Below are 22,125 nucleotides of genomic sequence, written 5' to 3'. Positions count from 1 at the left end.
ACCAGGAACTATAAAGAGGAACCAAGACAAATTAAAAGACTTATTTGCTGAGATGAAAGCTGAGTTTAAGGCAATAAGTAGCAGATTGAATAATGTAGAAGAACAAATAAGTGATCTGCAAGTTAGAATAATGGAAATCACCCAATCAGAACAGCAGACAGAAAGCCAAATGAAAAAAAATTGAAAGCAATATAAGAGACCTATGGGATAATATAAAGCACGCCAGTCTACACATAATAAGCATCCCAGAAGGAGAAGAAAGAGAAAAGGGAATCAAAAATGTATTTGAAGAAATTATGGCTGAAAACTCCCCAAACCTAAAGAAGGAAACATATCCAGGTACAGGAAGCACGAAGGGTCCCAAACATGATGAACCCAAACAGACCTACACCAAGATATACTCTAATTAAAATGGCAAAAGTGAAAGATAAAGGGAGGATTCTAAAGGCAGCAAGAGGAAAACAAGGAGTTAATTACAAGGAAACCCCCATAAGGCTATCAGCTGATTTCTCTACAGAAATGTTGCAAGCCAGAAGGGAGTAGCAAGATATATTCAAAGTCCTGAAGGGAAAAATCTGCAATATAGGATACTCTACCTGGCAAGATTATCATTTAAAATAGGAGAGATAAAGAATTTCTCAGACAAGCAAAAGCTAAAAGAATACAGCAATATTAAACCTGTTCTAAAGGAAATATTGAAAGGTCTTCTCTAAATAGAAAAGAAGCAAGAATCTATAGGAAAGAGAAAATCACAATTGGAAAGTAAATTACTTAAATAAATCAGTACACAGATTTTTTTTTTTTTGGTCAAGTTTCATGGTTTTATTAACACAAATACAATGTGCCCATGAGCAATCTATTCATTTTCTCTTTCTTTCTTTTTTTTTTTTTTTTGCGGTATGCAGGCCTCTCACTGTTGTGGCCTCTCCCGCTGCGGAGCACAGGCTCCAGATGTGCAGGCTCAGCGGCCATAGCTCACGGGCCCAGCCGCTCGGCAGCATGTGGGATCTTCCTGGACCGGGGCACGAACCGGTGTCCCCTGCATCGGCAGGCAGACTCTCAACCACTGCGCCACCTGGGAAGCCCTCTATTCATTTTCTTTGCTGCATAGCCTGGTGTTGGGATTGGTGACTGTGGTAGCTAGCTGGGCTGCTCTTTCCACAATGGTTTTGTGGTTCTTGGAGGAGATGTGAGCAATCTCAGCACAGTAAGATTTGTTGCACAACAGTGGCGCTTCAAGCTCCTTGACATTGTGGACCAGGAACTTCCAGATGCTGCTGGGCAGCATCTGCTTTGTTTTCTTGTTGCTCCCATAACCAATGTTGGGCATCAAGATCTGGCCCTTGAATCTCCTGTGCATCCTGTTGTCAATGCTTCTGGATTTCTGTCAGTTCTGCTTAATTTTGACATATTGATCTGACTGGTGCTTGATGACCTTCTTGGTCCTCTTTTTGACAACGTTGGGCTTTACGAGGAGTCTGTCCAACAAATTGGACAACTTAGAACAAATGGACACATTTCTAGAAACACACAGTCTACCAAAACTGAATCAAAAAGATATAGGTAATTTGAATAGACTGATCTCTAGAAGTGAAATAGAATCTGTTATAAAAAAAATTCCCTACAAACAAAAGTCCAGGACCAGATGGCGTCACAGGAGAATTCTACCAAACATACAAAGAAGAACTTATACCGATCCTTCTCAAACTCTTCCAAAAGACTGAAGAGGAGGGAACACTCCCACTATCACCCTGATACCAAAACCAGACAAAGACACAACCAAAAAAGAAAATTACAGGCCAATGTCTCTGATGAATATAGATGCAAAAATTCTCAACAAAATACTAGCAAAATGAATCCAACAACATATAAAAAAGATCATACACCATGACCAAGTTGGATTTATCCCAGTGTCACAAGGTTGGTTCAACATATGCAAGTCAATCAGTGTGATACACCACATCAATAACAGACAAAAACCACATGTTCCTCTCATTAGATGCAGAAAAAGCGTTTGATAAAATTCAACATCCATTCATGATAAAAACTCTTATGAAAGTGGGTATAGAGGGAATATTATCTCAACATAATAAAAGCTATTTATGACAAACCCACAGCCAATACAGTACTCAACAGTGAAAAGCTGAAAGCCTTCCCGCTAAAATCTGGAACAAGACAGGATGCCCACTCTCACCACCTCTATTCAACATAGTTTTGGAAGTACTAGCCACAGCAATCAGACAAGAAAAAGAAATAAAAGATATCCATATTGGTAGGGAAGAGATAAAATTGTCATTATATGCAGATGACATGATACTATATATTGAAAACCATAAAGACTCCACACAAAAACTATCAGAACTGATAATTGCATTCAGGAAGGTAACAGGATACAAGATTAACATACAGAAATTGGTTGCATTTCTTTACACGAACAAAGAAATGTCAGAAAGGGAATGTAAAAAGAAAATCCCTTTTAAAATTGCATCAAAAAAATACTTAAGAATAAACCTGACCAAGGAGATGAAAGACTTATATGCTGAGAACTATAAAACATGAATAAAGGAAATTGAAGATGATTCAAAGAAATGGAAAGATATCCCATGCTCTTGGATTGGAAGAATTAATATTGTTAAGATGGCCATACTGCTCAAAGCAATCTACAGATTTAATGCGATCCCTATCAAATTGCCCATGATATTTTTCACAGAACTAGAACAAATAAGCCTAAAGTTTATATGGAACCATAAAAGACCCAGAATTGCCAAAGCAATCCTGAGGAAAAAGAACAAAGCAGGAGACATAACCCTCCCAGACTTCAGACAATACTGCAAAACTACAGTAATCAAAACAGCATGGTATTGGCACAAAAACAGACATATGGATCAGTGGAACAGAATAGAAGGCCCTAAAATAAACCCACACACCTGTGGTTGATTAATCTTTGACATAGGAGGCAAGAATACACAATGGGAAAAAGACAGTCTCTTCAGCAAGTGGTGCTGGCAGTTGGACAGCCACATGTAGATCCATGAAGTTAGAACACACCCTCACACCATACACAAAAATAAATTCAAAATGGCTTAAAGACTTAAATATAAGACATGACACCATAAAACTCTTAGAAGAGAACATAGGAATAACATTCTCAGACATAAATCGTAGCAATGTTTTCTTAGGTCAGTCTCCCAAGGCAGTAGAAATAAAAGCAAAAATAAACCAATGGGACCTAATCAAACTTAAAAGCTTTGAGAAAATATTTGCAAATGATGCCACCGACAAGGGCTTAATTTCCAAAATATACAAATGGCTCATACAACTCAATAACAAAAAAACAACCCAATCAAAATATGGGCAGAAGACCTAAATAGACATTTCTCCAAAGAAGACATACAGATGGCCAATAAACACATGAAAAGATGTTTATCATCATTAATTATTAGAGAAATGCAAATCAAAACTACAATGAGGTGCAACCTCACATCAGTCAGAATGGCCATCATTAAAAAGTCTACAAGAAACAAATGCTGGAGAGGGTGTGGAGAAAAGCGAACCCTCCTGTGCTGTTGGTAGGAATGTAAATTGCTGCAGCCACTGTGGAAAACAGTATGTAAGTTCCTCAAAAAACTAAAAGTAGAGTTGCCATGTGATCCAGCAATCCCACTTCTGGGCATATATCCAGAAACAATTGTAATTCAAAAAGATACATGCACCCTTATATTCATAGGAGCACTATTAACAATAGCCAAGACATGGAGACAACCTAGATGTCCCTCAACAGATGAATGGATAAAGGTGTGGTACATATATGCAACAGAATGCTACTCAGCCGTAAAAAAGAATGAAATAATGCCATTTGCAGCAATATGGATGGACCTAGAGAAAGAGAAAGGCAAATATGATGATATCACGTACATGTGGAATCTAAAATATGACACAAATGAACTTATCTACGAAACAGAAACAGACTCACAGACATAGAGAACAGGCTTGTGTTTGCCAAGGGGGGGTAGGGGAGGGATGGGTTGGGAGTTTGTAATTAGCAGATGCAAATTATTATATATAGAATGGATAAACAACAAGGTTCTACTGTATAGCAGAGGGAACTATAGTCAATATTCTGTAATAAGCCATAATGGAAAAGAATATGAAAAAGAATATATATGTATATATACATATATATGTATAACTGAATCACTTTCTGTACAGCAGAAATTAACACAACATTGTAAATATAATATACTTCAATTAAAAAAAATTGCCTCTTTACCCAAGTCCTCTCTGTCCCCTCCAAGCACCCCAGTATCTTGCATGTTCGTGTTATAGAAATGTTAGATCTTGATGGAACCTCTGAAATGACCCCCTTGTTTTACAATGAAGAAAGTGCAGACACATGAGGTTAAGCAGTTTATTCACATGGCTGAATTAGGAACAGTAATACTGATTATATAAGTGTGATCTCACAGCTTTAAATATTAAAAAAAAAGGTGGGAATACTTGAATTGACATACAAACATCAAGGTTTCATTAATGACTGGTTCAGCCTTGGACATTATGATTTATTTCATGCCCATTGTTTTTAAAAACTGGCTTCATTTTTGTTTGCTATAGCAAGCTAATTAAATGTAATTTAAAAATCTGCTTCCTTTCAGGTCAAGTGAAAAGTGCCAAATCTGTATTCTAAGCCATGGTCAGAAAAGAAGTCTTATAAAAGGCCGCATCTTCTTCTATATCTATAAAGGCAAACCTATTCATGCCGACTGAAGTTAAATAGATGTGGGGTTTTATAAAAATGTTTAAGTATGAAATTAAATCACCCTCGTTTCGTTTTACCCCATTCAGCATGCTTATGTCCAGACTCTCTGGCCTTGCCTCTGCCTCTGCAAGTCAGTTTCATGTGAGTTCCACGTACTCCTTCCAGAGAGCACTTGGCTGTGAGTCACTCACAAAGACCATATGGAAGCTTTAAAAGCTACTTAGAGAATCTAACAGTTTTCTGTGTAACTGAGGCAGGAAATTTCTGTTCAAGTGAGGAATTCTATTAAAAAAAAAAAAAGACATGTTGGCCATTTCCAGAAGAAAAATTTGTTCTCCCTCTCTCAAAAGGGAAGCTATGGGATGACATTCTGGAGCAAGGAAATATTAAGGATGGTTTGGATCAGGGTCCTCTGCTTATACAGCTATTACTTTTTTATGTCCAAATTAAAATTCACCTTTAAGGTGGGATATAGTCTCTTAGTAAATCTTCCTGTTTATCTTTAACACCCTTGTCTTTAAATTAATAAATACAAATCTGTTTAGTTTTATATTTAGATTTCCCCTACTCAGTAGGTTTAGCAATATAGTTATTATATCTGTACTACCTGCCATTTTCCTTTTGTTTTATATTACCTACATTTTAGATATCATTGTTGGTTTCATATTAGTGATTTGGAATGTCCTTTTATCTACTTTGTCTAAGAGTCCCTGAACCTTCTACTACTCTGTGACTTTCCGGAAAAGTTTTATAGAAAGAAAATTATTCTCTTCTTTGTCCCATCCTGAAAGCTAGTTTTTCGTTGTTGAGGGGAAGGAAAAGAAATGAGCAATTCAGTAATTCCTTGTCAGTTGGCATTTTCTCAACCATGATTTTGAGGTAACACTGTCTCACAAATTTAAAAGTTTTGAGATTTTTTTTTTTATGTATGAGCAATTCAGTTTCAGTTGCCTTAAGCAGAAGAAAAGTGCAATGACTCTCACTCCCCTCTCTGGTAGATCCAGTGGGTGTTTATGGAGTAGTGCAAAGAAGACCTTTGTTTGCTCCGTTCTCTTAATATTGTAGATTGTGAGAAGTCTATTATCTTTAAGCACCGCAATAATTTGGGAAAAGGCCAGGTGCCGTTTTTGTTATTTCTACTCTAATTCTACATTTTCTGAGCCTTGATCTTGAATATGACAATATTCAATTATATTGTCAATTATACCTCAATAAAGCTGAAAAAAAGTCAATCCTGACCCTTGGCGAGGCAATCTGTAATTCTCCATTCCATGACCTCTATCCCCAGTGTTAGGAAGAATTAATCCCTCCTTCTTTGGGGCACCCATAGCATTAATAGCTTCATACTGTATTCTATTTAATTGTTCACATGTGAACTATTGAGCTTTTTGAGGGTAGGGGCTTTGTCTTGTTTTTCTTCATTCCTAAAGAACCTGTAACATAGTAAGTTAGTAAATAATAGTTGAATGAATTCTCTTTCGGTGCCACGTTTTTCATAGAACTCAGTAGTCTTCATTCATCTATAAAGCTTGTTTGCCTTAATAGAAATGAATCCTGAATCCTTTTCTCCATATTTTGCTAGTGTCAGTGCCCTATTTCCACTCCTGCTCCTCCAGAAGACAAGCCACACACACGTCGAGCATTATGACTGTATATCTAGTTTCTTCTCTAATTGTCTATTTTTAAACTTTCTTCTTGAATGCCACATTACTTTTTAGGCATATGAACCTGGTGATTACCAAGGAATTCCTGGATCTCATTTCAAAGATTTCATTGTTGTGACAGTCTGAATATACATTTATATCTGTAGATCTGTTACTTTAGTATGTTTTGAGAGATACGATATGTCTTGTGACCTATTGTTGCATTGAATTATAAGTATATTCACAGGAGTGTGAAAGGTCCTTATACTTTGAGTTTTAGCTATTACTCGAGTAGCTGCATGACTTTTTCCACACACCCACAGAATAATTAATTACTATTTCAAGGTGCATACTAGTAAATTAAAAATCACATTATTTGAGAGGTAGTAAAGCAAAGGCTACATTAAGTGTTCTGATAACTTCTAGATAGTGGTTCCTTAGGCTTTTGTATTTTTTTTCATTGATTAGAAAACTGTAAAAAAATAAAAAAGGGAGGAGATTGGTATGACATCATTAAGAAAACAGCTATTATCTGTTATTGCTATCATTTAAGAGAAGAAAAGACATATTAACACCAAAAAAGGGGAAGATATGATTTCAGTGTAAGGCTCTGCTCTTTAAGTTGAATAAATTAAGTTTTATTATAGACTTTTATGTTTTCATTTCGCTATATGTGATGGAATTTTGTTATGAATCACAACTGGCATATGGTCTACCCTTTGAGAACTGCTCTAGACTGAGCTAAAGCAGTCAGACTGCTACTTAGGCTACCATGATGCCCCAAATTATAAAGGGCTGATAGTCCATCCCAATGTTTCATCTAATTTGTGATAGATTGTATTTTCCAAGATGGTCGCATCTCCCATCCCACGATCATGACATTCCTGACATAGGGAGGTGGGTCTCTGTTCTCTCATCATGAACCTGGGCAGGCCTGTGATTACAGTAGAAGTAATACTATGTGATTTCCATAGATCATAAAAGATAAAAGGTGATACAGTTTCTACCTAGTTCTCTTGAGATGCTGGCTTGGAGAGACCCATATGGACAGGCACTGAGGCCCTGGCTGAGCTCCAGCCAGCAGTCATCAGTGATACAGGTGAGTCATCTTGGAAGTGGATCCTCCAGTGGAGCCACCACAGCCAATGCTGTATGGAGCAGAGACAAGCCTCTGTTGAGCCCTGCCAAAATTGTTGATCTCAGCCAAATAAATGATTGTTGTTCTAAACTACTAAGGTTTGTGTCTGTTTGTTATGCAGCAATGTATAGCATAAAAATTTTGGAACCAGGAAGTGAGAAATTGACATAACAAACCCTAAAATGTGGCGTTGCCATTTTGGGACTGGGTAGTAGGCAGATGCTGGAAGGGGCCAGAGGGGAGTGTTAGTGAAAGCCTGCAGAGCCTTAGATTATTAGCAGAATCTTTAAGGCTGTCTAGGAGGCTATTAGTGGGAATTTACAGGAAAGAGAGGAAAATATCATTAGAAGCTGGAGAAAAGGGGCCCTTGTTATGTGATGGTGGTAAGTTTGGCCACACTTTTGTCTAAGTAATGAGCTCAGTGATCCTGCTAAGGACTTTTCCAGTGTTCAACTGCTACCTGGATTCTCCTACTAAAATATGAGAGGAGAGAGATGAGCTGAAAAGGAACAGTTCAGTTTTCAAATAACATTTAAAAGAAATATAAAGGATTCAGTATTTGCTAGGTTTGAAAATAAAATTAGTTCTCATTTCTAGCCTTTCTAGATGGCAGAAAATTCTCAAACTAAGAAACGGCTTCTGAGAAAAGGTAAAATCTCAGGCAGGATTGTGAGGTCATTTTTTAAGACCTCAGAGATATCCAGGTGGTGTGTCATGGAAACTTTCAGACTCAGAAAAGCTTTTCTCAGTCTCAGACTTGAGGTGTGCTTTCTCAGTGCAGCTGGGAAGGTGGCCTCTAGCTGTTCTAGGCAGTCATCACCACAACTAAACTCAAATGGAAAGAGAGCAGCTCTCTCCCAATAATGGTATATATATCAAGGCATCATCTGATTGGTCTTGTCTGAGTCCCATGCTCTGAACCAATCACAGTGTTAGGGGGTTGGGGAACTATGACTAATCAACCTGTCATGTGCCTGTCTTAGACAGTATAGTCTATTGTCAAAAGATGGAGTTTGGGGGAAACACACTGGAAAGCCTCTCACCTCTCAACATTCAAAGCCACCAACGTCTGTTCAACTGGCTCTACCAAAAATAGTGAAATATACATTTATTATTGCTTTCTTTTTTGCTCTATGGGAAATACTGTTATGTAGAGAAATGTGGTCATCTCTGTGTATTTTAGTTATGTGCTATCTGTAGCTCTCAGAACTATATGTAATCTAGAGGCGACTCTATGAATTTTGTTCAAGTTTTCTTGAGGTATGAGTATTTTTCCAAAAGCCATGGAGAATCTGACTTTGGAAATGTGAAACTGTATGAGTCTTACCTGGAGGGTCTAGGTGACCCAGGTGAGCCTGAGAGGACAGCAGTGGGATAGGAACTAGATAGAACTGGAAGGACATGACTCAAAGTGACCTGAGGAGGAGAGAAATCAAGGTGACAAACAATGTAGATAAGGTTAAGATGAAAATGGGAGAAAAGTTAGTGAACTTGGTAACCAGAAGAGTTCAGTAAGGGCAGGATGGGAATGAGTAAAGAATGGGTCTCTCAGGAGACAACCTGAGAATAAGACATTTTTTTTTCAACATGGTCCTTGGGATTTATGGTAGGGGTGGACCCAGTGGCTTAAAGGAACCATACCAGATGACAGCAACAAAATGCTGTCAAGCATCTATTTTAGGGGAATGGCATGTGAGTGCCAGTGGTGGTTGCTGCAGTCAGAGGGAGACATAGAGCTGTTGACTGATACTACTTAGTCTCAAGTAGGAATTGGGACTTTTGTTTGTTCACGTTTCCTTGATATAGTGATGGAGAAGATCGACGACAGAGTTAGTAATCTCACTGCTGTGGTATTATCCTTGGTGCCCAGGGGAAGAGGATTTGATTAGTGTGGCACAGGGATGAGAGGGTAGAATTTCATTGTCACAAAATAACTTCCTTGAAAGTAAACTACAAATTAATAGCTTGTTCATTTGTTTAAATTTATGCTGTATTTGTTTTTAATGATTAGATTTGAGGTAAAGATATCATGTTAGGCATCACAGAATTTGGGATGCATTTGTCCTGTGAAGAATGGGTGATATTGTTTCTTCAAGGACCAAAACCCAATGACAAATAGGAGTTAAGGAGGAAAAGGCGAAACTCCACTGAGAAGAAAAGAGAGATGGAAAAAGAGAAAACAGAAAATGATGAATGAAAGAGTCAGAGGGGAGACAAAGCAGTGTTGAAAAGGGTTAGGGTTGAAGAAAGAAAAACAGTATATATTAAGAAACCGTATAGGAGGAGTTCCGTCTGCATGGTCCATGACCATTTCAGCCATTACATCAGGCAGAGAAAATCAGTTAAAACAGTTGTATATATAGACACAGCTTGAACATTAAGAAATGCAAATTTCCCTGGAACTGGGATCACTTAGCCTCTTCTGGATTGGGGGTGGGGATAATGTGTGTAACCAATCAGAATGAAAGTAAGTTGGCAAGAAACCAATAGGAATTAGGCATGAAAATGGCTTTCATGTGAAATCAGTTGGCAGTACTGTCTGTGGCAAACAGACACAGAGCTGAGCATTTTTTATGATTTTCGAGTGCCTTCATCTTGATTTCAACTCTGAACCTGCTTAGCTTTGGCAGAAGGTATTGCTGGTCTTAACAGTTTAGAGAACTTGATTTGAGAGTGATGCTGTAATGATGAGTGGGCTGTGAAGGTGGCAAGGATGTGAAGTGCTACTTGAGGGACAGGTTTGAAGATACAACGTTTTGAATCCCATCTCTGGCCCACCCTCTGCTTCACACCAAAATCATTGTGGCTTGCAGACCAAACAAATGCAAAATAAATATCCAAAGATGAGCTCCACAAATAATGGGGATACTTCAGGAGCCTCCAGGAATTTTAGGTTAACTCTAGCTGCAAGGAAAAGAAAAAGGGAATGAGCTCTTCTCAGGACCCCACATAGATTTGTGCAAGCTATGTCCTCCACAAAGGGGCAGCTGTGATGGGGGTGGGTATTGGGGCTGAAGTCCAGCCTGTTATTCATGTGCCAAGCCATGTGCCCTGTTGTTAGCAAGGGAGACTTTTCCTAATTCACTCAAAGCTACCATATGAGCAAACCTCAACTTTTGTCTCTTCCTTTGTTTTGAGGTTAGTTCACATCCTTCCCCATCCCCGACCTTAACTGACGTGACTCAGCTTTGACCTTGTTTCTCATTTGCCATTTTGGATTTGGAGGGGCCTGAGAGAAGAAAAAAGGGACAAGGGATGGCAGTAGTAAAAGAAAATTCTAGAATGATTTGTACCCGTGGAGAAAGAGTTCCCCCTCAAAGAGTTCAGTTCATCACATATTTATGGAGAGCCTGTTGTGTGCCGCATACTGTGTGCACAGCCTTAAGGAAAATCAGTAGTCAGCCCTGACCCTCAAGAAACTCACTGTCCAGTGGGGAAGGCAAAATCGTACAATACATGGTATGTGCAAAAATCAATACAATCCCTCCCCCGTACACACGGAGCAGTATGAGGAAGAAACACTAACACTGCTGTTAATGTTCTTAGAGCAAAGGTGGAACAGGCAGTATTAACATGTACCTTGTGGCAAGAAGAAATGTGCTTATATCTGACTATGGTATAATCTTAGGTAGAAAGAATGTGGATGGATTGGGTCCTGGCAAGTCTCATTTTCTTCTTTTTTGTGTGTCATAACGGATTAGTCTGTACTAGTGAAAATGTCAACAGTAACTCTCATCCAGGTTCATCAATTGGGACTGAAAAAGCAATGGCAAAAGCAAACGTGTCCTTCTGGGTGCAAAAAGAAGGTAACCAGACTGATTTACTCTGTGGACGGTCAGCTGACTACATGCCAACAAAGGAGCATTTCCCAATTCTTGTATGTTCCACTGTTGTTTTGGGAGGTAGGTGGTTGGTTTCTTTTTTTTTTTGTTTGTTTGTTTTTGGGTATGCAGGCCTCTCACTGTTGTGGCCTCTCCCGTTGCGGAGCACAGGCTCCAGACGCGCAGGCTCAGCGGCCATGGCTCACGGGCCCAGCCGCTCCGCGGCATGTGGGATCCTCCCAGACCAGGGCACGAACCCGTGTCCCCTGCATCGGCAGGCGGACTCTCAACCACTGCGCCACCAGGGAAGCCCCAAGGTGGTTGTTTTTATACCTCATCTCTCCTCTGCCCTCTGAACCTTTCCTAGTGCAGAATGTAATCACAACAATAACAAAAGAAGGGGGCCAGTGAAATTATAAGATGTTACTGAATGCTATTAGTCTTGTTTCATTTATTTGTAAGTATCACCTATACTGTGCTCCTTCATTCAGTGACATTTGCTGAGCACAGCAGTGTGGAGAATAAGATAGTCCTTAAGCTCAAGGAGCCCTCTCGTGGGGGAGACAGGCAGACAGATAATTACAATGCATCGTCATTAGTATAAATATAAAGGTATGGTCCAGAATCTCTGGTAACAAGGGAGAGGGAGAGCCTCACATGCTTGGCTGCCTGATGGCCTGCCAGGCCTAACGTGCCCAAAATATCTGGGATGAGGGGAGGGCAAATGGGGCAAATAGAACTCAGATATATGGATTACAACTTGCTTAGTTAACATCATCAATTTTGTCCATTCTAGTATAGCTTTTATGTGATTTTTCTTTAGGGAAGATGCACCACCCACCCACCCCATAGTGGGGAATAGGAAAAGCTTCACCTGTAAGGACTCTTAAACAATGGTTAAGAATTCAATAGGTATGGTGAATGATACTCATGCAGATAAAATAACGTATTAAAAAACACAGATGCGTTATTCCATAATTCAATGCTAGCGATTAGAGAAAATTTTCTAGTCCCCTTAAAAATTTTTTTATTTGGGAAAAATGTCAGCTGCTTTAAAATCCTTTCTGGAACTAGGAAGACTATAAAGAAACAAACAACGAAGCAAATACACATGAAGAACTTCAATTTTACTCATTTCAGGGAACGAAATTGCTTTCTCTGGGGTCTTTAAAACACTCATTAGTGACCTTGGTCCCTTTTGGTACTAGAAGGTGCTGTTGACCATGTATTTCGCTAGCTTTGGATCCTTTATGATTACATAGAGACAAGTGCTCCAGCAGTAAAGGGTATTGCAGAAATAGTTTGAGAAACATTTCTTTGGCTAGCCTTATGCATAAGAAGTATTCAAAAAATATTTACTGATTTGTCATGACCTCTGGCTGGAAGGAAGGAAATGCAGACTCTGAGATGCCAATGAGTCTTGCCTTTAGGCATAAATTAATTGGATTATAGTCGATATATTGCCTCAGGAGGTGATGAGCTGAATAATCTTAGAGTAGGGAGTTTTAAGGCAAGAAAATGCATATAAATAGGATAGCTAGTGTCTTTTCACACTTGCTGGTGAAGGCAGTTTTCCCTATGGTTAGATCTCAGTTAAAAGTATTTCTGGTTTTTAAGAAAACTATAGAATATATGTTACTGTAGCTTAGGAGGAGTAATGATTAATATAAGGCATACTTTATAGGTATGAAATTTGGTTTTTCATAATTTCTCATCATCAGATCCATAGGCAAGATACCCACACAGTGATCCTAACGTGCCACTGGGTGGGCAAATGGGAGGTTGTTGGAACTTCATTATGTGTGTCTTATACTAAGAGACAGCTGTCAGTTGTTTATTCATGATGATATGACATTCAGAGGAAGTTTAAAGTCAAATACCTAGAGAGAGGTAATATTAAATTGTTTTTAAACCATACCTTATGTCCAAATAACACATACATGTATTTTTTTTTTTTTAGGACTTCTGAGGGCATTTTTAAAGAATTCTGAAGTCATTGTCTTGACGATTCTTTCTCTTGTTGGATTTTTGATAGGACAGCTGGCCTACAATTTTGTTGAGGTGACGTACATACGAAAACTTAGAGAATAGCATAAAGAACAAAGACCAAAAACAAGGTCAACTCCCATCCCCATCCCTGAATGAGTGGAATTATTATTTCTTTTATGTGACAAGCTACTGAGAAAAATTTATCTGGTGTTAAATTTTTGAAAATGAAAAACCATCCAAGAAAGGAAACAAATTAGAGAGACTTAAAGCAGTAATTTGGAAGTGAGTAAAATGTGATTGCATTCTTGGGTTCTTCGTCACCTGCCTTTGGTCCTTACTCTTGTTTCCTTCCCCTGTACATACGCTGGACTCTCTCCTGCTATTGTCTTCAGCACCCTCGGAGAGTGTAGTTACAAAAGGCAACAGTTACTGTCATGAGGAAGCAAGGTTACTATTTTCTAACTGCCAGATTAAATGCAAAGCGTGCATCATAGGAAACATAATATAGATCCAAGAAAAACTTCATTAATTTAATTTATTGACATGATTTCAAATGTATAGCTGTGTGATCAACAACAATTTGTCTCCACTCATTCTTTTATTTAAAAAGAAGTGGAGACAATGCTTGTACCTATTTAGGATTGTAAAAGCCTCTTGTTATTCTTCTGAAACACCACACAACTAACATCTTTTTAGTGTTAACTATATGCCAGGCTCCCTTTTAAGTTCTTTGTTTTCTTTTTAGTAAATTTATTAACTTATTATTAACTCTTGAGTTAATTCATTCATCCTCACAGCAACCCAATGGAAGTAGGTACTCTGTTCCCATTTTACTGATGAGAAAACTGAGGCACAGAGATGTTAAGCAATGAAGATTAAACTGTTAATTGGGCCAAAGACTTTTTAGGAGGGAATATTTATAGCACTTCAGTCATTGTTGTTGTTAGTGTTTTCCATTCATCTGTGTATAACTTCATGATTTATGTCCTATATACACGATCTGTACTATTATCTAGGTATTATTTTTCTCTCCTTGACTCACTGAAAGATTTTAAAATCCTAAGCAAATATCTGTGAAATCACAAGTATCCATGCACAGTTCTTTTTTTCCTCTTATGCAAATTAAGATAATTATCTAACAGTCAAATAAGAAGTACCTATCTGTGAACCACCTAAAATCACCTCAGGGATCACCGATGGTGAAGTACGACTTTTGAAAATACTGATTACTTACCACAAGCAATGTTTGTGTAGCCTAAACTCACACACATTTCTGGTGAGTAGAGGACTATGCATTTAACTCATGTGGATGGTTAGTTAGATCAAGAAATCTACCACAAGACCCCCAGGACTGGCCTTGTAGATAATGTCTCATTAGTTGCAAATTGGAATATTATAAAATTTATATTGATTGACAGAGCATCAACTTAATTTCTAATACTTCAGAATGGTAGCAAACTAATTTCTTGTTTGCCTTTGTTACTTTAGATGCATCAAGTCGTCTACCCTCTTCTAAGAACACCAAGTTTTTCAATTTATTGTTATTTTTCACCTTTAATTATATTTATGGCTGCTTTGAATGTGGACTTCTATATACTCAAGAATGTGTTTTGGCAGGTAAGAACACATTTTAAGACAAATTATGGTCCATTCTTGCGTATTCATGTTGACAGAGAATCTGACTCTCTACAAAGAAGATTAATAATTCATAAATCTCACATTTTTAGTTGTTTTATCCCCTTCATTCTGCAAAACCACTAATTAAAGAGAGTTGAGGGGAGGGAGAAGGAATGAATATTTGCTGAGTGACCACTGTGACTAGGCACTGAGTTATTATCTCCATTTCACATACAAGCAGAGTGTAGTTCAGAGGTCACAAGGCTGATAAACGGCAGAACCTGGATCCTAATCCCACCTCTGACTTCCTCTCCGCTGTCTATCTGTAGATTTGTACATTTTCACTGCTCTGGTTGTTTTATTTATGCATTCTCTCTCTCTTTCTTTTCTTAATCATGCTTGCCAGATTATTTTATTTTTCTTTTCAAAATGTTTTATTTTCTTTGATTTTATTCTGTACTTTTCTAACATCTTGAGCTAGGTATTAGTTGATTGACTTTTAGCTTTTTTATTTTTGCATTTTGTACATTTAAAGTTTTAAGTTTTCCTGTAACAACTCTTTTATATTCACCTCAAATGTTTAGATTTTAGTGTTTTCATTTTTATCCCTCCTACCTAAATTTTATTATACTATTTTCTTTGACCTGTTAATTATTTAAAAGTCATTTTTAAATGTCCAAATATGGCTTCTAAATTATCATTTCTCTTGTCACATTGTGATCAGAGAATGTGTTTTGTATATCAACTCTTTGATTTTTGTTGAAGTATTGTTATTTTCCTAATTTTTTCCTCATTATTTAGTTACCCTTTTGTCCCAAATAATGCCTTTGCCTTAAGTCAATTTCATCTGATATTATTATAGTTATACAAGCTTTCTTTTGGTTAGTATTTACCTGCTAAAAATTTTCCATTCTTTTACTTTCAAGATTTTGATGTCCTTATGCTTAGATGTCTTTTTGATAATATACAGTTGGATTTTGTTATTTTATCCAGGTTGAGAATCTCTGCTGGGCTTTTTTTGGATTTTGGGGGTAATATTTGTTGTGATTAAAAATAGATTTAGAAGGGAAAAAGATTTTAGCAGATTTGAAACACCAAGGAAGATATGTAAATGTCTTGGAAAGATGCGCAACATCTTTTTTTTTTTTTTACATCTTTATTGGAGTATAATTGCTTTACAATGGTGTGTTAGTTTCTGCTTTATAACAAAGTGAATCAGTTATACACATACATAGGTTCCCATATCTCTTCCCTTTGCGTCTCCCTCCCTCCCACCCTCCCTATCCCACCCCTCTAGGTGGTCACAAAGCACCGAGCTGATCTCCCCGTGCTATGCGGCTGCTTCCCACTAGCTATCTATTTTACATTTGGTAGTATGTACATGCCACTTTCTCACTTCGTCACAGCTTTCCCTTCCCCCTCCCCATATCCTCAAGTCCATGCTCTAGTAGGTCTGTGTCTTTATTCCTGTCTTACCCCTAAGTTCTTCCTGATATTCTTTTTCTTAGATTCCATATATATGTGTTAGCATACGGTATTTGTCTTTCTCTTTCTGACTTACTTCACTCTGTATGACAGACTCTAGGTCCATCCACCTCATTACAAATAGCTCAATTTCGTTTCTTTTTATGGCTGAGTAATATTCCATTGTACATATGTGCCACATCTTTTTTTTTTTTTTGCTGTACGCGGGCCTCTCACCGTTGTGGCCTCTCCCGTTGCGGAGCACAGGCTCCGGATGCGCAGGCTTAGCGGCCATGGCTCACGGGCCCAGCCGCTCTGCGGCATGTGGAATCTTCCCGGACTGGGGCACAAACCTGTGTTCCCTGCATCGGCAGGTAGACTATCAACCACTGCGCCACCAGGGAAGCCTGCCACATCTTCTTTATCCATTCATCCGATGATGGACACTTAGGTTGTTTCCATCTCCTGGCTATTGTAAATAGAGCTGCAATGAACATTTTGGTACATGACTCTTTTTGAATTATGGTTTTCTCAGGGTATATGCCCAGTAGTGGGATTGCTGGGTCATATGGTAGTTCTATTTGTAGTTTTTTAAGGAACCTCCATACTGTTCTCCATAGTGGCTGTACCAATTCACATTCCCACCAGCAGTGCAAGAGTGTTCCCTTTTCTCAACACCCTCTCCAGCATTTATTGTTTCTAGATTTTTTGATGATGGCCATTCTGACTGGTGTGAGTTGATATCTCATTGTAGTTTTGATTTGCATTTCTCTAATGATTAATGATGTTGAGCATTCTTTCATGTGTTTATTGGCAGTCTGTATATCTTCTTTGGAGAAATGTCTATTTAGGTCTTCTGCCCATTTTTGGATTGGGTTGTTTGTTTTTTTGTTATTGGATGCTCAACATCTTAAATGTTATTAGGGAAATATAAATTAAAACCATACTGAGATACCACTGACATTCCTATTAGAATGGCAGCAGCAGCAATAACAAACCTGATTAATACCAAGTGGTGGTAAGAATGCAGAGAACCTAGAACTCTCATACATTGCTGGTGAGATTGCACAATGGTACAGTCACTTTGAGAAACAGTCTGGGAGTTTCTTATAAAGTTAAATATACACTTGCCTTATGACCCAGCAATTCCACTCTTATGTATTTATCCAAGAGAAATGAAAACTTAATTTATACTAAACCTCTGTGTGAATCTTTATGGCAGCTTTATTCATAATCTCAAAAGTCTGGGGAATTCCCTGGCAGTCCAGTGGTTAGGGCTCAGCGCTTCCACTGCAGAGGGCGTGGATTTGATCCCTGGTCGGGAAACTAAGATCCTGCAAGCTGTGCAGCTCAGCCAAAAAAGAAAAAGAAAGAAAAAAAATCACAGAAGTCTGGAAACAGCTCAAATGTTACTCAGCCAGTGATGAATAAAGAAATTGTGGCACATCTTACAATGGAATACTATTGATAGGCACAATATGGAAGACTTTCAAATGCATTATGCTAAGACTCGACCAGACTCGAAAGGGTACATACTGTATAATTCCATTCGTCCATTCATAGACCTTCCTTCTAGCAAAGGCAAAACTATAGCTTTGGAAAACAGATCATTGGTTGCCAGGGAGTGGGAATGAGGGAAGAAATTGACTACAAAGGGACAGCATGAAGAAATTTTTTGGGGTGATGGATCTGCTTTGTTTTTTCATTTTGGTCATGTTTACATGACTGTATGCATTTGTCAAAACTCATATAACTATACATCAGAAGAGTGAATTTTACTGTATGTAAATTAAAGATAAATTTAAAAAAATCAACTGATTCAGTTTTCTTTATCCCTTTTGTTCCTTCTGCTTGTTTAAAAGTTTTGCATTCTGTTGCTGTATTTAAGGCAGGCATTTTGATTGCCTATTCCTTTCTTTCTCACTAACAGAGTGACTTACTGTATTTTGTATAGAATGGTAGTGGGCCCAGTGTAAAATAGTGCTACATTTCCCAGCATCCCTGACAGATGTGGTAGTGTTAGAAAACCGTTGGGCAATGAAATGTATACAAAAGTTTGCTGACCATGGCTTCTTCCAGAAAGCACTTAATAAGGGAGCCAAATCAGCTGGCATGTGCTTTTTGCCCACTGTTTTACCTTTTTTTCTGCCTGGAGCCCTGCAGATCATCACTTCAGAAACACCAGGAAATATTCTACACGGAAGCAAGAAAAATTTGCATTCCATTTTAGAACATTCTGATGTGGAGAACTGTTAAGCTGGAATAGTAACAAGAAAGATGGGTGAATTGGTCTTTTCATAGGTAGAATTTCATTTGTTTGGAAGGGATGGTTTCTTTGAGGCAGGTAAACTAGAATACCTTTTACATTTATCTTCCCGAGTAACTGTATAAAATATATAATGAGATCTGATTCTTACAAGAGTAAATGCAGTCATACCATGTTTAGGTGTTAAATCTAATACTGTGTTATGAATTCGTTTCACAGGTTATGTTAACCGCATTAATTAGCTTCTCTACGGCATTCATCATAATTGGATATGTGGTTCTGAAATTCAATAAAGATTCATGGGATTTGCAATCTTGCCTCCTCTTTAGCATGACCCTTGGCATGACAGATCCTGTTCACTCTGTGAATTCACTGAAAACTATTGGTATGTCAGATTTATTTCTCTGTCTTATTTTGAAGATATGAGGATAAATTATTTCCTTTTGATAATATTTTTCTTGCACGAATTGTGTATCCAGCAGAGTAGATATTTGTGCTTTTTTTCCTTGGAGATGAACATTGATTGAAGTATGCAAAGTGGATAAGGCAACCCGGGATCTGGGATAAATAATCTCAAATAATTTTTTTCAAGAGAAAATGTTATCTTTCTAGAAGGTGATAAAAGTAAGCATTCTTCCATTCCATTGAGTTTTAAGCCACAAGGTAGAGATTCGTCTCTACCTCTAATGGCACTTTTCCAAGGCCTAGGTACCTCTTGTTAGAACTGCCTTTATTTTGGAGCAGCTAACCTTGGGCATGTGGGAGAGGGAGTTGCAGTCTATTTAAAAGAAATGGGGTGAAAGTATTAGTCTGGCAAATATGATATTCAGTAAAAGCTTATTTCCAAGAGGATTAGGGGTTCTCATTACTTCCCATCTTATTTGGTAAAAGGTAATTGCACTCTGAAATATCCTGTTTTTTTTTTTTTTTTTTTTTTTTTTGCGGTACGCGGACCTCTCACTGTTGTGGCCTCTCCCGTTGCGGAGCACAGGCTCCGGACGCACAGGCTCAGTGGCCGTGGCTCACAGACCCAGCCGCTCCACGGCATGTGGGATCCTCCCAGACCGGGGCACGAACCCATGTCCCCTGCATCGGCAGGCGGACTCTCAATCACTGCGCCACCAGGGAAGCCCTGAAATATCCTGTTTTTTAACACAGCAGTAATTTCACTGTGAAATATCCTGTTTTATTAACACAGCAGTAAAAACATAAAATGGTTAGATGCTATGATTTCTGTTTTTGACTCAGAAATATTTAACCAATTTTGAGGTTTCAGTTATATGTAGTGGAAAAATGTTGCCTTACAACTGGGGCGGGACAACCCACCAGAGAGGTGATAGTCCCATTTTTACACCCATTTATACTTACAGTTGAGAAAACATAAGAGGTATTGACACTTTTGCTGGTGATATTCTAAATTGTGCCAGATATTTCTCAGAGTCTGATCCTGTCCTCTTTCTCTCTTTTTTTCCCCATAGGTACAGTTTTTTCTATCTTTTCTTCGTCTCTTTTTCTCTTTTAGCCATTTGTATTTGCCACTTGTTTTATTTACCTCGTTATCTTCCTGCTCCCTTGTGTGCAATCTCTTGAGTGTAAAAGGCTCTAATAAACTATAAACTTTATTTATTGCTGTTTCCATATTCAAAAATTTTTTCAGAAAAGGAGTAGAAGTCTTCTATTTCTTTAAAAGAAAACTAGTAAAGGTATTTGATTTAGTTGATATTTTCTTTATGTCAATAATACTAAGGTGATGCATGTTCTGGATTCAGTGACATCCTTACCTAGTGACCTCTTTACCTTTGTGTGAATTAGATAAAAATGATCCTTTCTATCTAATTGTCCTAATACATTACTTTTTTAAGGAAAAATGTTTTGCCATATGCCTAAAATTACCATAATAATATACAAAACTGCAGTTCCTACAGTGTGACTGGTGTTTCATTTGATGTGGCACCCTTGTGCACTATAAAACCTGCACAAGTTAAGTCTGAGGTGGCCTGACCCACTGAAAAAAGTAGTGGATGTTCACATGTAAGTTAAAAGGAACTTGTCTATTCATTACCTATTTTAAAAGAATGCACAGGGCTCAAACAATTTTTACTTTAAAACAAATCTGGAATGGGAGCTTGTAAAGGAATAAAATACAAAGTTTTAGTATGACCTCAATTAAGTAAAAGGAATTATATGCTTTGAAAAAGACTTCAACATTCAAATGGTTTTATCTGGGTCGTGGAATTACAGATGATTTTTGTTTCATTCTTTCCTTTTCCAAATTTTACAGTGAATTAGTGAATATAAGTTAGTTCACATTAAGCCAATAAAAAATGTGGGGAGTAATACTTATGGTGTTTTACTATTAAAAATAACTATACATCAAATTCAAAACTTCATACAATAAACGTTATGCTTTACTTGCTCCTGGTTGACTCACTGAATCTGAGCGAAGAATTAAAGTGTTTCTTGACCAGCTAAATCAGATGTGCTAATAATAATCTTCAAACCTGTGTAACCAGTATTTTGTGTCTTCTGTCATAGTCAAAGTTAGTAACAAGTAGTAATATAAGATGATTATAACTTACTTGCCTTTTATTTTCTTTGCTTTCTTTATTGGCTACAATAATGAAGCACAAAGAACAGAAATAAACAGCCTGAATATTGATCCACAATCAGGCACTGAGTTATCAGAAATTCTATATTATCCTGGTATTTATCTTATCATTCAGGAGAGTTTTTGTAAAGATAAATAGAATCTGAATATTCTGATATTTCATATACTCAGATCAAACACTGGAAAGCAGAGATTTACTTTCTTTTCAGCTACGTAGAGTATCTTAAGAATAGTAATAATGAGAACCCCCAGCTATACATTTTTAATTGTTATGTGTTTCAAAGACACCAAAGGAAAAAAAGTAGAATCTTAATCAGATTCAGTTCTGCTTGGATTAAAAAAAATAGTGTCATTTAATGTGATCAGTTTGGATTTTGATGCAATGGAATATATTAAACAGCTGCTTTAAAAAAACATATAGTTGTATAATTCTTTCTATATCAATTTGTGGTTAAATTAGTGTGTCACATGTTCTTAAATTTGGGTTTATGCTCTTAAGTAAAAGAAGTCCAGGGCTGGCCCGCAGCTCCATGAACTCATCAGGAACACTGGGTCCCTCTATATAACTCCTGGAGTTAAGATGGAGTAGCAGGAACTAGATTTACCTTTCTGCCTGAACCAACTAAAAAACTAGACAGAAGGGCTTCCCTGGTGGCGCAGTGGTTGAGAGTCCACCTGCCGATGCAGGGGACACGGGTTCATGCCCTGGTCCGGGAAGATCCCACATGCCGCGGAGTGGCTGGGCCCGTGAGCCGTGGCCGCTGAGCCTGCACATCCAGAGCCTGTGCTCCGCAACAGGAGAGGCCACAACAGTGAGAGGCCC

General features: G+C 37.9%; 2 protein-coding genes and 1 pseudogene across 3 annotated transcripts in view; 2 read left to right on the top strand and 1 right to left on the bottom strand.

The window, feature by feature from the left end:
- ANKRD45 (ankyrin repeat domain 45) overlaps positions 1-4,780 on the top strand; it is a 45,219-nt gene extending 40,439 nt beyond the window's left edge. Inside the window, exon 5 of the mRNA XM_082665446.1 lies at positions 4,653-4,780. Coding sequence (XP_082521572.1) covers positions 4,653-4,684 — 32 coding nt within the window. The 3' untranslated portion in view covers positions 4,685-4,780. The remainder of the gene's footprint in view (positions 1-4,652) is intronic.
- On the bottom strand, positions 1,088-4,553 carry LOC309828075 (large ribosomal subunit protein eL32-like; annotated as a pseudogene). The gene is made up of 2 exons: positions 4,516-4,553; positions 1,088-1,478 (listed from the first exon to the last, which is right to left on the bottom strand). The product of its transcript is annotated as a large ribosomal subunit protein eL32-like (transcript).
- A 6,523-nt stretch (positions 4,781-11,303) lies between the features above and the next one.
- Positions 11,304-22,125, top strand: part of SLC9C2 (solute carrier family 9 member C2 (putative)) — a gene marked incomplete at both ends in the record, with an annotated part of 96,686 nt that continues 85,864 nt past the window's right edge. The window contains 4 exon segments of the mRNA XM_082655214.1: positions 11,304-11,439; positions 13,319-13,419; positions 14,836-14,964; positions 18,914-19,079. Of these exon segments, the coding sequence (XP_082511340.1) occupies positions 11,304-11,439; positions 13,319-13,419; positions 14,836-14,964; positions 18,914-19,079 (532 nt within the window).

The sequence above is a fragment of the Grampus griseus genome (genome assembly GCF_964374135.1).
Source record: "Grampus griseus genome assembly, chromosome: 1".
Lineage (NCBI taxonomy): Eukaryota > Metazoa > Chordata > Mammalia > Artiodactyla > Delphinidae > Grampus > Grampus griseus.
This window is presented reverse-complemented; position numbering and strand designations above follow the sequence as displayed.